The 13,188-nt window shown below is 40.6% G+C and overlaps 2 protein-coding genes across 2 annotated transcripts in view; one reads left to right on the top strand and one right to left on the bottom strand.

The window, feature by feature from the left end:
* LOC117530103 (astrotactin-2) overlaps nt 1-13,188 on the top strand; it is a 362,187-nt gene that overhangs the window by 228,467 nt on the left and 120,532 nt on the right. The window lies entirely within an intron of this gene.
* On the bottom strand, nt 2,012-7,858 carry trim32 (tripartite motif containing 32). Its single transcript, XM_034193044.1, has 2 exons — nt 7,751-7,858; nt 2,012-4,941 (listed from the first exon to the last, which is right to left on the bottom strand). Exon 2 carries the CDS (start codon nt 4,925-4,927, stop codon nt 2,870-2,872), a length of 2,058 nt encoding a protein of 685 aa, XP_034048935.1. The 5' UTR covers nt 4,928-4,941; nt 7,751-7,858; the 3' UTR covers nt 2,012-2,869.

The raw sequence follows: 13,188 nt of genomic DNA on the forward strand, positions 1-13,188 counted from the left end.
GAAGAATAACCAGAATAGCAAAGTCTCACCCATTGATCAGCTCCAGGATGATCAAAGACAGTCTGGAGTTACCTGTAAGTGCTGTAACAGTTAGAAGACACCTGTGTGAAGAATCCCCCGCAAAGTCCCTCTGTTAAATAAAAGACGTGCAGAAGAGGTTACAATTTGCCAAAGAACACATCAACTGGCCTAAAGAGAAATGGAAGAATATTTTGTGGACTGATGAGAGTAAAATTGTTCTTTTTGGGTCCAACGTCCACAGACAGTTTGTGAAACGACCCCCAAACTCTGAATTCAAGCCACAGTTCACAGTGAAGACAGTGAAGCATGGTGGTGCAAGCATCATGATATGGGCATGTTTCTCCTACTATGGTGTTGGGCCTCTATCTATCTATCTATCTATCTATCTATCTATCTATCTATCTATCTATCTATCTATCTATCTATCTATCTATCTATCTATCTATCTATCTATCTATCTATCTATCTATCTATCTATCTATCTATCTATCTATCTATCTATCTATCTATCTATCTATCTATCTATCTATCTATCTATCTATCTATCTATCTATCTATCTATCTATCTATCTATCTATCTATCTATCTATCTATCTATCTATCTATCTATCTATCTATCTATCTATCTATCTATCTATCTATCTATCTATCTATCTATCTATCTATCTATCTATCTATCTATCTATCTATCTATCTATCTATCTATCTATCTATCTATCTATCTATCTATCTATCTATCTATCTATCTATCTATCTATCTATCTATCTATCTATCTATCTATCTATCTATCTATCTATCTATCTATCTATCTATCTATCTATCTATCTATCTATCTATCTATCTATCTATCTATCTATCTATCTATCTATCTATCTATCTATCTATCTATCTATCTATCTATCTATCTATCTATCTATCTATCTATCTATCTATCTATCTATCTATCTATCTATCTATCTATCTATCTATCTATCTATCTATCTATCTATCTATCTATCTATCTATCTATCTATCTATCTATCTATCTATCTATCTATCTATCTATCTATCTATCTATCTATCTATCTATCTATCTATCTATCTATCTATCTATCTATCTATCTATCTATCTATCTATCTATCTATCTATCTATCTATCTATCTATCTATCTATCTATCTATCTATCTATCTATCTATCTATCTATCTATCTATCTATCTATCTATCTATCTATCTATCTATCTATCTATCTATCTATCTATCTATCTATCTATCTATCTATCTATCTATCTATCTATCTATCTATCTATCTATCTATCTATCTATCTATCTATCTATCTATCTATCTATCTATCTATCTATCTATCTATCTATCTATCTATCTATCTATCTATCTATCTATCTATCTATCTATCTATCTATCTATCTATCTATCTATCTATCTATCTATCTATCTATCTATCTATCTATCTATCTATCTATCTATCGCATACCAGGTATCATGGATCACTTTGGATATGTCAAAATACTTGAAGAGGTCATGTTGCCTTATGCTGAAGAGGACATGCCCTTGAAATGGGTGTTTCAACAAGACAATGACCCCAAGCACACTAGTAAACAAGCAAAATCTTAGTTCCAAACCAACAAAATGAATGCCTCACAGATGTGAAGAAATCATGAAAAACTGTGGTTATACAACTAAATACTAGTTTAGTGATTAACAGGATTGCTAAAAAAGCAGTTTGAACATAATAGTTTTGAGTTTGTAGCATCAACAGAAGATGCTACTATTATTGTGAATACCCCCTTTTCTACTTTTTTTTTTTTACTAATAGCCCAATTTCATAGCCTTAACAGTGTGTATATCATGAATGCTTGGTCTTGTTGGATTTGTGAGAATCTACTGAATCTACTGGTACCTTGTTTCCCATGTAACAATAAGAAATATACTCAAAACCTGGATTAATCTTTTTAGTCACATAGCACTACTATTATTCTGAACACTACTGTACTTTATTCTACATGTAAATACAGGTTTATTTTAAGCTTTTCTTACTGGCATTTTTGTGAGCAAAATGCATAATGGATATAACAGCTAATAAGGAAGGACAAATCCCTGTACGTACTTTGCCTGCACATTAGTGGTACAATACACCAACGATCCGCTGATCCAAAAATAACTTCAGTGCAGACTCACAACTAAAATCCTTTAACCTCTGAAGTAGAGTTGCGATGACTAGTCAAAATAGTCTACTATGACGAGCTGTAATACTCAGCTATTTGGGTAATTGAAATAACATGATTTTCCTGCAATTTAAGGGCAAATCCTTAATAGACTAATCAGTTTCAAATAAGTGTTTGAGCAGTAAAGTATAATTTATAGCTCCAATTTGCAATTTAATGTAGACATTTCCAGTGAGGTTAATTTACAATGCCCCCTGACTGGAACAATGGTTTTCAAGAAAGGCTTTGAATAAATATCTTGCATCTGCTAATAGAAAAAGAAAAACATGGTTTCCATGTAATTCAAAGTGTTAAAGTCATGCATTCTACTGTGAAGTTGAAAACATGTTCACGTTCTGTTGTTTTTTTTTTGTTTGTTTGTTTTTTTTATTAAAATCATAGGAAGTTTCACGACCCAAGTTTGACTTTGTGAATTTGTCTGTATTATCCGTGGACTCAAATTACCCGAATAGTTGATTCATGCTTTTCATTCGTAGTCACAACCAGACTTTAAAGTCATACAAACATCAAATATTTAAGTTATAAAACCAACAATTTAACATTTTCCAGCATCCATATTTTCGAACACATAACTAGTAAACCTCCCGTAATCAAAGTCCTGTGCAGTTAGACTGCGTTTTTCCTCTAGGAGATGGAAGAGCTCCTCCTCTGAACATATGTGTACACTTTGATACAGTGGTCCCAACAGTCCAGCACGAGCAGTTGCCCTTTTGGAGTGATAGCAACTCCCACAGGGGAGGTTAGCCCTTCCTGGATGAGAATTTTGAATCCTCCTTCTCTGGGAAACTGGAGAATTTCTTTCCTACCACTGTCTGTTACCAATAAATCCCCATTGGCGTCCACACACATGCCTGTGATGCAGCGGAAGTCCTCTGTCTCTGAGAAGAAATGGCTGAGCTGCTTGCGAAGTTGCCCATCAGTGCCCACTGAACCAATGGAGAAACCACCTTCCAGGTGGGGCTCGTTGTGCTGTTTTTCAAAGTTCAGAGCCAGGCCCTGGGTAAAATAGACCGTTCCAGCTGTATCGCATGCCACAAACTTTGGTCGCACTGCAGAGCACAATCTGTTGTAGCTGACTACTCCCACATTGCGGTCCACAGCCACACACCACAGTTTGCCACCTTCCACATCTGACACCACAAACTGGCCAGATGGCAAGGCAGCAATACCCCAAGGTTTGATCAGCTGGTTCTTGTGGCAGGCAATGCAGTGTCCTTCCATGGTGTAGATTTTAACTGAGTTATCGTAATTGTCCGTGAGCCCGATCAATCCCTGAGGGGTGACAGCAATACATAAGGGGATGAGGTTAGGCAGGTCAGCACCAAGAAAGCTCAGGACAAAGTTGTCAATGCTGCTAGCATTGCGGCGAATCTCACGCTGAAAACCTTTGCGATTAAAGATCTGAACACGGTAGTTACCACGGTCAGCCACTAGAACCTCACCCTGCAGTGTTACACAGATGCTAACTGGCAAATTAAACATGCCGGGTACATTTCCCTTACAGCCCATTGTTTTCACAAACTGGCAGACTGAAGGCCCTGCATTTGCCCCAGCGCCACCAGGTGACTCCCCTCCTGTATCCATTGACTTTGACTTAAAGCTAGCCAATGAGTCAGAACCTGCTTCTTCCACAATTGTAGCCATATCAATATCTCTGTAAAGATCCTCCTGAGTGCCTATTTCATCACCTGTCACCCCTTTGGCTACGGTTACTCCATCTAGAACACCCTCAAATGCATTCTCCAGCCTGCCTTCCTCGCTGTCTGTGTTGACAGTATACACTTTTGTGGTCAACTGGCCTATTTCTACAGATTTAGAGTGGACTGTCTTTTCTAGCACTGGTTCTTGAAGGGTAAACACGGCGGGGAAGTTGTTCCCAAGGTCCAGCTCCTCTTCATTGTCATTGCTACCATCATCCTTCAGCAAGTCCATGTCACTCTGCCTGACACGCACTGTCAGGTAATCACAGCGTGACACAACCTTTACCTCTGCAATGTTCAGAAGATAGGCCTGCTCCTCCAGGACATGCTCATTTAGCTTTTCTACTTCTGCCATGGCAGCCATGAATGTTCTTCTTGACTTGGTGAGCTCCTCTTGAAGACGTAGTTCTGCTGCAGCATAGTTCTGCTGCACTGCGTGACACTTCTGTCTCAAAGATTTGGAAATATTGTCAATAACGGCCTTCTTCTTCTGAATTTGGCCTATAATCCCTCGCAGAGCTGTTAGTTTTCTGTCGAGTTCCTTACGCCGCTGCTCTGCAGCCACCCTGATTGGCTGAACTGAATGACCTTGATTCAGGTGACCCTCTACTTTACAGAGCTCACAGAGGAATATGGCGCAGTCATGGCAGTACTGACGTGCTAGGCGGCTGTAGCAGGAGTTGCACATGAAGGCAGCAGCAGCAGCACTGCCGGATGTTGCACAATCTAGGATCTTCAGCACAGTGATATTGTCAGCCAACTGAGAGATGCTGCTCATTCGAGAGACCCTGCTGCAGAACGGACAGCGCACTCCATTGATGGTGTTCGCCAGTAGCTTCTCCAGACATTGCCGACACACTGTGTGACCACAGTGCAGGAGTTTAGGTCTCATTTGATCCTGGTTGTAGGTTTCCAAGCAGATGGGGCATTCAAGAACCTCTCTCATTACATCTGGATCCAGAGGAGATTGAGCTGTTGCCATTTTTTTATTCTTGCCTACAAGTAAAAAAGAACAAGCGTAAATTATATTTTGCAACGGTTTAACATTCGTGGTGAAACTAACATATTACAGAGAGTAAAAACACTATTAGGTATGCATTTTGTCACAGTTTGTGGGAACCCCCAGCTCAGGCTTCTGATTAGCCAACAATGCTCTGTGGTAATGGTGCATTCACATGTTGACTGCAGAAAAGCCATTATGCCAGTCATCATAACAGAATTAAAGTCATCTGCAGAGGCAGACTATAGTTGATTAAGTGAGGCGTGTTTATTTTTCATTGTTAACAACACAGACAATAATATTCTTCATTGACAGTTACATTTTATGCAACAGTAAACCAGGGCTGTGAAATGAAAATTGTGAAATCCAAGGAAGATTCGCAGGGGGTCTGGGGGGCGCAGGAGCCGGGGTCTAGGGCCTTGTGGGGCCCCAGAAACCAAATTAAATTTTCATCTACTGATACATTTTCAGCATCTCCTGGAAGAACAAATCTCAAAATTAGTGCATATTTAAATGATCCTAGATTCAACCTTTCATTTGAACCGTCAATGATCATGTTGAAATAACAGAATATGACATGGAAGAAGGACCTGGAATGATTTTCCTTTTAATTGTAAACGAAATTATGCATTAACTCAGAACAATTAAACTACATGAAATTCATGATGACTGAAAAGACTGTTAAACCATGTCAAAAACCACAGCTAAAGATTGTAGAATATTTTAATAATCATGGTAAAATATCAATAACATACCTTATAGTAAAAAAGTCACACATTGTGTCAATTCCTGTAAATCCACTCAAAGCCAGTGTCTTTTTTCCCATGAAAAAAGTCTACATTAATAAAAACTAATTTACATTGTTGTGTAAATTCATGTAGCCTAAATTCATTCAAAGCCACAATGTCTTTTTTCAATGAAAGAAAGTCTAGATTAATGAAAGAAAAAAGGCACATAATGTTTTCTGAAATCCTGTTTGAACAGCACAATGTTTATTTTCCAGAGAGAGAAAAAAATTCTTACCAGTTCGCTTTTCCCGTTTATCTTTCAGGTGTGTTGATGAAGCCAGCAACAATTCCACGGATTCTTGTCCTTATCACACTTTTTCAAACCGTCTTTCTCGCCATATTCGCTCTGTCTGATGTCGCTCCGTGACACAGACATGCTGCAAAATTCTTCTTTTAAAAACTTGAAAGTTCTAAAAGTTTGCAATGTCCACATGCTACTTTTAGCTAAGCTTCGCACAGGAGCCACACAGTGTCACCGCAGCAACCAACCAGTCCCGCTTTACGACAACTGTCGTAACAGCTACACTTTGAGTGGCATTTATTCTGCTCGAATCTCCGCGGATCCGAGGAAACTGATTTGTATCTGTAACACACAGATCAGTGTCCGCGGACTTCCAGTGGCGCATGTGTACGCTGCGACTCGGCAGTGAGTGAAAAGTCGAATGGGTCACCACAAAGAAGTGCTATCTCTCCACTTTTGTACATTTTATACACTGATCTCTGCAGAAGTTGGAGGGATGGGAGAACTATTCTTAAGTATGCAGATGACACTGTTATTGTCAGCCTGCTACAGGACAATGAGGCTGGCCACGGTCCTGTTGTAGATGATTTCTTGGACTGGTGTGAGAAGTCTTTCCTACAGATGAATGTATTGAAGACTAAAGATATGGTCATTGACTTTAGGAAGGGTGCCCACAAACATGGAGCAACTCTCCTAAAAGGTCAGGCTGTAGAAACTGTGAGCACCTATAAATATCTGGGTACTGTCATTGATGACAAACTCACCTTTGAGTCTAATTGTGAAGTGGTGTGTAAAAGAGGATACCAGCGCTTGTTCTGTCTAAGAAAACTGGCATCATTTCACATTGACAAATCATTGTTAACTATGTTTTATCATTGTTACATTGAATCTGTTTTATCTTTCTGTCTGGTGTCATGGTTTGGAAATTTGTCAGTTAAAAACAAAAACAGTCTGAATCAGATTGTAAAATGGGTGAGCAAAATCATTGGAAGAGAGTCTCAGCTGTATCCAGCCTCTCTGTACAAGAGGCAGGTCCAGAGATTGGCTGAAGCAGTTCTAAAGGACGCCTCACATCCTCTTTTTGATCAGTTTGAACTGCTCCCTTCAGGACGGAGGTATAAAGCTCCTTTCAGCAGAACTAAGCGCAACAAGAGCACTTTTATTCCTGCTGCTATCAGTGCTCTTAACAGATGACTTTGAATGTATATTTAATTTATTTGCCACTTTGCATAGAGATGGCAGGCACATTGTGACTTTCTTCTGGGTGCCATGCTATTGGCCTGTACTTGCACTGCTCATTGTATTTTTATTATATTTATTGTATCTTTTAATCGGTATTTATGTGTTTATGTGATTGTTATGAATGTAGTGACTCACTGCCAAACCAAATTTACCTTTTGGTACAAATAATCTTGAACCTTGACTTATAAAACTTGCATGATGTCATAAATAGGAACGCTTTGTGATAAGCATTATACACTGTTTTTGGCAGTTAGCTACAAACAATCGCTTTTTCCACGCACTATTGTTGACTTGTTGACGTGCTGCCTAACGTTAAAGTTAGTGTAATGACCCCATGCTCGTACGTTTGTAATAAATACATCAATGTTTTAAACGTGAGCACTGAACAGTCGCTTTCACACTCCAGGGCCGTACAGCGGATGTTAACTAACGCTGTGCTCCAACATTCAATGTTAACTTGTAGCTACATGCCTTAAAAAGCCACACACATGGCTCATTTTATCGTTTATAATCCACAGTTGTAGAAAACGTTACCTTTCGGTCAGTTAAGCTTAGCAGCGCAGATGTTGTAGTAGCTTAGCTGATTGTTTGCTGCAGTCAGTGTTGCCCACGGCGACCTCTTCTTGAGTGTTTATGTGGCAGTGTAGACTGCTGGATGGCGCGTTATCGCCACCATTCGGTGTGGAGTCGACCCAAACCTAAATCACAACAACAAACTAAAATAAAATTAACTACTCTGCGATGCTTAATTTAGCTTTATTTCTGGTATGAGCAAACCTTCCCTGTATGGGGTTTATGTTCTCTTCAATATGAGTGAGTCTGCAATACTTCTATCAGTAATTCCATAAAAAACATGTTTAACTCTGACGTTTTGTGTTCTGATAGATGTTGGCCAGGGCCAGTAAACATCGAACACTGCTAACACTCCATCATGCTGCATTCACAGAAAAAAAAAGTCCACAGGCCTGTCACATAAAAGACGAGCAGAGAATAAAAAGTAATCATACTAAGTGACCACTAGATGTCAGCATTGCCTTGTTTAAATTGTAAAGCAAGCCATTCAACACGACCTCAAGAGGAGGCTGCTGTTATGAATTATTAATTTTAAAAACACAACAAAGAGAGGCAGGTGTCTTATACACATGTTTATTGTGACATTTTTTTGGTTGGATTGCATTACATAAATGTAATGATGCATTCATATATGCAGAGGCTTTGATGAAAGTGACACCGTAAATAAAGTTTAGGATTCACTGCATTGCTCAGGTGCACTTTGTTAGCCAGGGTTTGAACCACCAAGCTTGAAGACAATTGTTTGAGTGGAAAATTTGACATTTAAATAAATAGGTCCATTATGTGACATAAAGGAACAACAATTTTAACAACTGCATTAAATTAGCGTGAAGGATATCTGACACCTTTGCTATTGTTGCCTGGGCAACATCACCCTGACAGAGGCGCTGGTGTCCCTTATGAGTAATTATACTGCAGCCTGTCCACAAATACATTTTAATTAACAAAGGCAGAACAAGACAAAAAAATGAGTAGGGAAATTCACACCATTGGTGCACCATATTTGGTGCACCAATGGTGTGAATATTAGTGAAGGTCTGCATCTGGTGCGAATATTCGCATCTGATGCGAATATTAGTGAAGGTCTGCATCTCTGCTGTAAAGTAAAAGGATGCAATTTTGTTTTCTCAAACACACAAATGGGCTCTGTAAACAAATGTCACGATCACAGAGAAGCTGGAATCGTTAGCTGTTTTCAAACGAGGCACAACCGTGAAGCACAGGCCACAAGTTATGGGATGAAAAATTGTGACACTGATTTTCAAAATAAATAAATAGATAAATAAAAAATAAGGCTCCTGTGTTGTATTGTGATATTAAATTGCTGTATTTATGAGTGTAAAAATATATGTATTTGGTTGGTTTCCTGGTTATTTGGTTTAAGACTCCATTTTTACATCCATGTTTGCAGGCATCTGTGTTTTTGTGTGTGTGTTTTTTTGTTGTTTTTTTTTTTTTTTTTTTTTTGTAATTGTATTTGCAGGATTACTCAACCAACTGACATGTTCCCCCGTAAAATGAGGTCAGAATGTCACTTCTGGAGAAGAAACCATAAATGTAAAGGTCAAAAAGCATGGCCCCCTGTCAGGTTTTTTTTATTGTATATCTTTACACGGAAATTGTTTAATCATTTTATGTCACTGTCACAGAAGATATTTTATTTTTGTTTAGTTTATTAATGTCCTGGCTTTAGGATTGATAGATAGGTAGGGAGGTAGATAAATAGTAAATGGACTGCATTTATATAGCGCTTTTCCATCTGAATCAGACGCTCAAAGCGCTTTACAATTATGCCTCACATTCACCCCGATGTCAGGGTGCTGCCATACAAGGCACTCACTACACACCGGGAGCAATAGGGGATTAAAGGCCTTGCCCAAGGGCCCTTAGTGATTTTCCAGTTAGGTGGGGATTTGAACCCATGATCTTCTGGACTCAAGCCAAACACTTTAGCATCACCATCACCTCCCCTAGATAGATAAATAGGTAGGTTGGAAGTAGTCCAATCCCTCCCCTCTCACCCCCCTGGGGGGTGGGGGGGGGTGGTGTTCCTCATGCTTGGTGAGGGTTTGGCACAGTATCTTAGCTGTTCCTAGGACGGCACTCTTCTGGACAGAGACCTCTGATGTTGTGCCTGGAATCTGCTGAAGCCACTCTTCCAATTTGGGGGTTTCAGCTGCTAGTGCTCCTGTTACCACTGGGACCACTTTGGACTTTTCCTTCCACATCTGCTCTAGTTGCTCTTTCAGCCCTGGGTACTTCTCTATTTTCTCATGCTCCTTTCTGATGTTGCTGTCAGCTGGAACTGCGACATCGATCACAATTGCGGTTTTCTTTCTATTGTCAACCACCATTATATCTGGTTGGTTGGCCAGCAGCTGCTTGTCTGTCTGGATTCTGAAATTTGTCTGTCTGGAACCTTTGGTGGTGTCTCCCATCAGGACTTGGGGACTTCTAATCTGTTTGCGTCACAGATGTTCCTGTACACGATTCCCACCAGTTGGTTGTACCTCTCAGTTTACGCTGTCCCAGCTTACATCCTGCTACTATGTGCTCGACTGTCTCTGGGACACATTTGTACAGCCTTCAACTTGGGTCCTGTCAGCTGTGGTTGACTCCTCCCTCTAAGGATCTGGTGCTTAGGGCTTATTCTTGTGCTGCCGTGATCAGAACCTCTGTGCTGTCCTTTAGGCCGGTCTTTTCTAATCACTTGAAGGTCTTCTTGATGTCAGCCACTTCCTCTATGTGTCGAGTGTCACATTGAGGGGCTTGGTCTTCCATGATACAGTATCTCCTCCTCCTGTTCTTTATTACCATCTGTCTTCAGCTGCCTGAGGCATTCTTGTAGCAGCTGATCACGGGGCACCATCTTTCTGATGTATTTATTGATGCTCCTTGTCTCATCCTGGATTATGGCTCTGACGCTCATTCATCCTTGCCCTCTCTTCTTGCCTTGCTCATAGAGCCTCAGGGTGCTGGACTTTGGGTGGAAGCCTCTGTGTATTGTGAGGAATTTTGTGTCTTTACATCAGTGCCATATATCTCCTCATGTGGCAACTTATTATCCCAGCTGGGTATGTGATGACTGGTAGGACCTAAGTATTGATGGCTCGGATCTTATTCCTACAATTGAGCTGGCTTCTCAGCCCCTGTCTTACCTTCTGAAGGTATTTGGCTGTGGCTGACCTTCTTGCATCTTCATCATGGTTCCCATTGGCTTATGGGATTCCCAGGTACTTGTAGCTGCCCTGTATGTTTCCTATCTTGCCTTCTGGCACCCCCATCCCCCAGGCCAGATCACCTTCTCTCTCTTTGCCAACATTTGGCCACACTTATCCAATACAAATGACATCCCAATATCCTCACCGTAGATCCTGATGAGGTGGACCAGTGAGTCAATGTTTTGCTCATTCTTGGCATACAGCTTGATGGCGTCCATGTACAGGAGGTGGCTGATGGTGACTCTATTCCTGAATCGATATCTGTAGCCACTCTTTGTGTTGAGTTGGCTGAGGGGTTTGAGGCCTATGCAGAATAGCAGTGGGGACAGTGCATCACCTTGGTATCTACACTTGATGGTGACTTGTGCAATTGCCTTGGCGGTAGCCTCTGGTGACATCTTCCACAGTCCCATTGAGTTCCTGATGAAGGTTATCGGTGCACTGTTATCCTTGTACACTCCATGTGTGAGCCTTTGAGTCATAGGCCTTCCTGTAGTCAATCCAGGCTGTGCTCAGGTTGGTCTGCCTGGTCTTCGAGTCCTGGTGTACTGCTCGGTCAACCAGTAGCTGGTGCTTTGACCCACTGGTGTTGTTTCTAATGCCCTTCTGAGCTGTGGTCATGTGGTGACTCATGTGCCTGCTCAACTTGGATGCTATGATGCCTGATAGAAGCTTCCATGATGTGGTAATTAGCTGGTGGTTTGAGGGTGTCGTATCCTTGTGGGGGTCCTTCATGATGGCGCACTGTTACCTTCTTCAGCCAGTAGGTGTGGATCATACCAGGCCCTGGTGCTGTCCAGCTCTTCATCGCTGAGGCTTGTCGTTGGATGTCGGCATTTGTGATGTTGACTGATTCTTGTTCTGGGAGGCAGCTGTGGTGTGCTCTTAGATCCACCAGCCACTTGGCATTGGTGATGGGAGAAATCTCTTTTTCCCAGATGTTCTTCCAGTATTGCTCAGTCTCAGTTCTGGGTGGGTCTCTTCTTGTCTTATTCTTCCCCCTTCAGCTGGGAGTACACCCTGGATGGGTCATTGGAGAACAGGCAATTTATTTTCTTGAACTCTGCTTCTCTGGTGTATCTCTTCAGCCAAGTAGTAGCCAGAGCTGTGACCCCTTGTCTGGCAGCTTCCAGGATCTCAGTTATGGACATCTTGTACTTCTTATCCATCCAGGACGTGTCTCATGATGCTCTTCTGTACAGTGCATCCTGAAAGTATTGATAACACTTTACTTTTTTTCACAATTTATGTTACAGCTTTATTCCAAAATGGAGTAAATTAATTTTCCCCCACAAAATTCTACTCACGTGGAAAAATGTGCAAAAAATTTGAGTGTTTTTTTATAATTAAAATCAGCAATAAAATTCACTAATTCACTACAATTCCATTTTTGCACATTTTTCCAAACTGAGTACTGTAGTATATAACCAGCAGGAGACCACTGATGTGTGCAGTAAATTTTGTGTCACTACTCCCTATAACGATGACACTATTGAAAATTTAAACAATGAAAAATTCCCTTAAATTAAAAAAAAAACATTTTTCCAAACTGAGTGCTGTAGTATAAGCAATTTATTGAATATTTTTCTGGTGTCTCTTTTCATTTTTGCACTTTGTAGACGGTCCCTACACTTCCTTTTCTCAGCAGTCTGCTCGTTCAGATCAATATTATTTTTCCAGCTCAGTGGACGGCTCATATGGGTAAAAATAAGGTTGTAGCGCCTTGTCTACCTTCCTGAGGTTAGAAACTAGTGTTTGGTTTTCTACAAGGTTTCTCTTAAGATTACTGAACCATGAACTTTGAATCTGTGAATATCTTTCTAACTTTACAGGAGTCTCCAAGGGAAGTTTCTGTCCTCCCTGAGTTTGACACCTACATTACCATTTGACAGTCTCAGTCAAACTCCACACCTGTTACGGTCCCCGGAGCGGGTCACGCCCAATGGGGCCAGGCGCTTCACACCAGAAGCAACAGCACGCTAGTGGCTGACCTCCTGGCCTCACTGGCTGTAGTGAACCCCCCCTCCCAAAAGAAAATCCATTTTTGTGGTGATAGGGTTTGCAATCTAGTAGCCTAATTGAGCCATAAACTGAAATCCATCAATTACTTAAACTGAATATATATATATATATATATATATATATATATACAGCCTCAATTCCAATGAAGTTGGGACG

Source organism: Thalassophryne amazonica, chromosome 17 (assembly GCF_902500255.1).
Source record: "Thalassophryne amazonica chromosome 17, fThaAma1.1, whole genome shotgun sequence".
NCBI classification, from domain to species: domain Eukaryota; kingdom Metazoa; phylum Chordata; class Actinopteri; order Batrachoidiformes; family Batrachoididae; genus Thalassophryne; species Thalassophryne amazonica.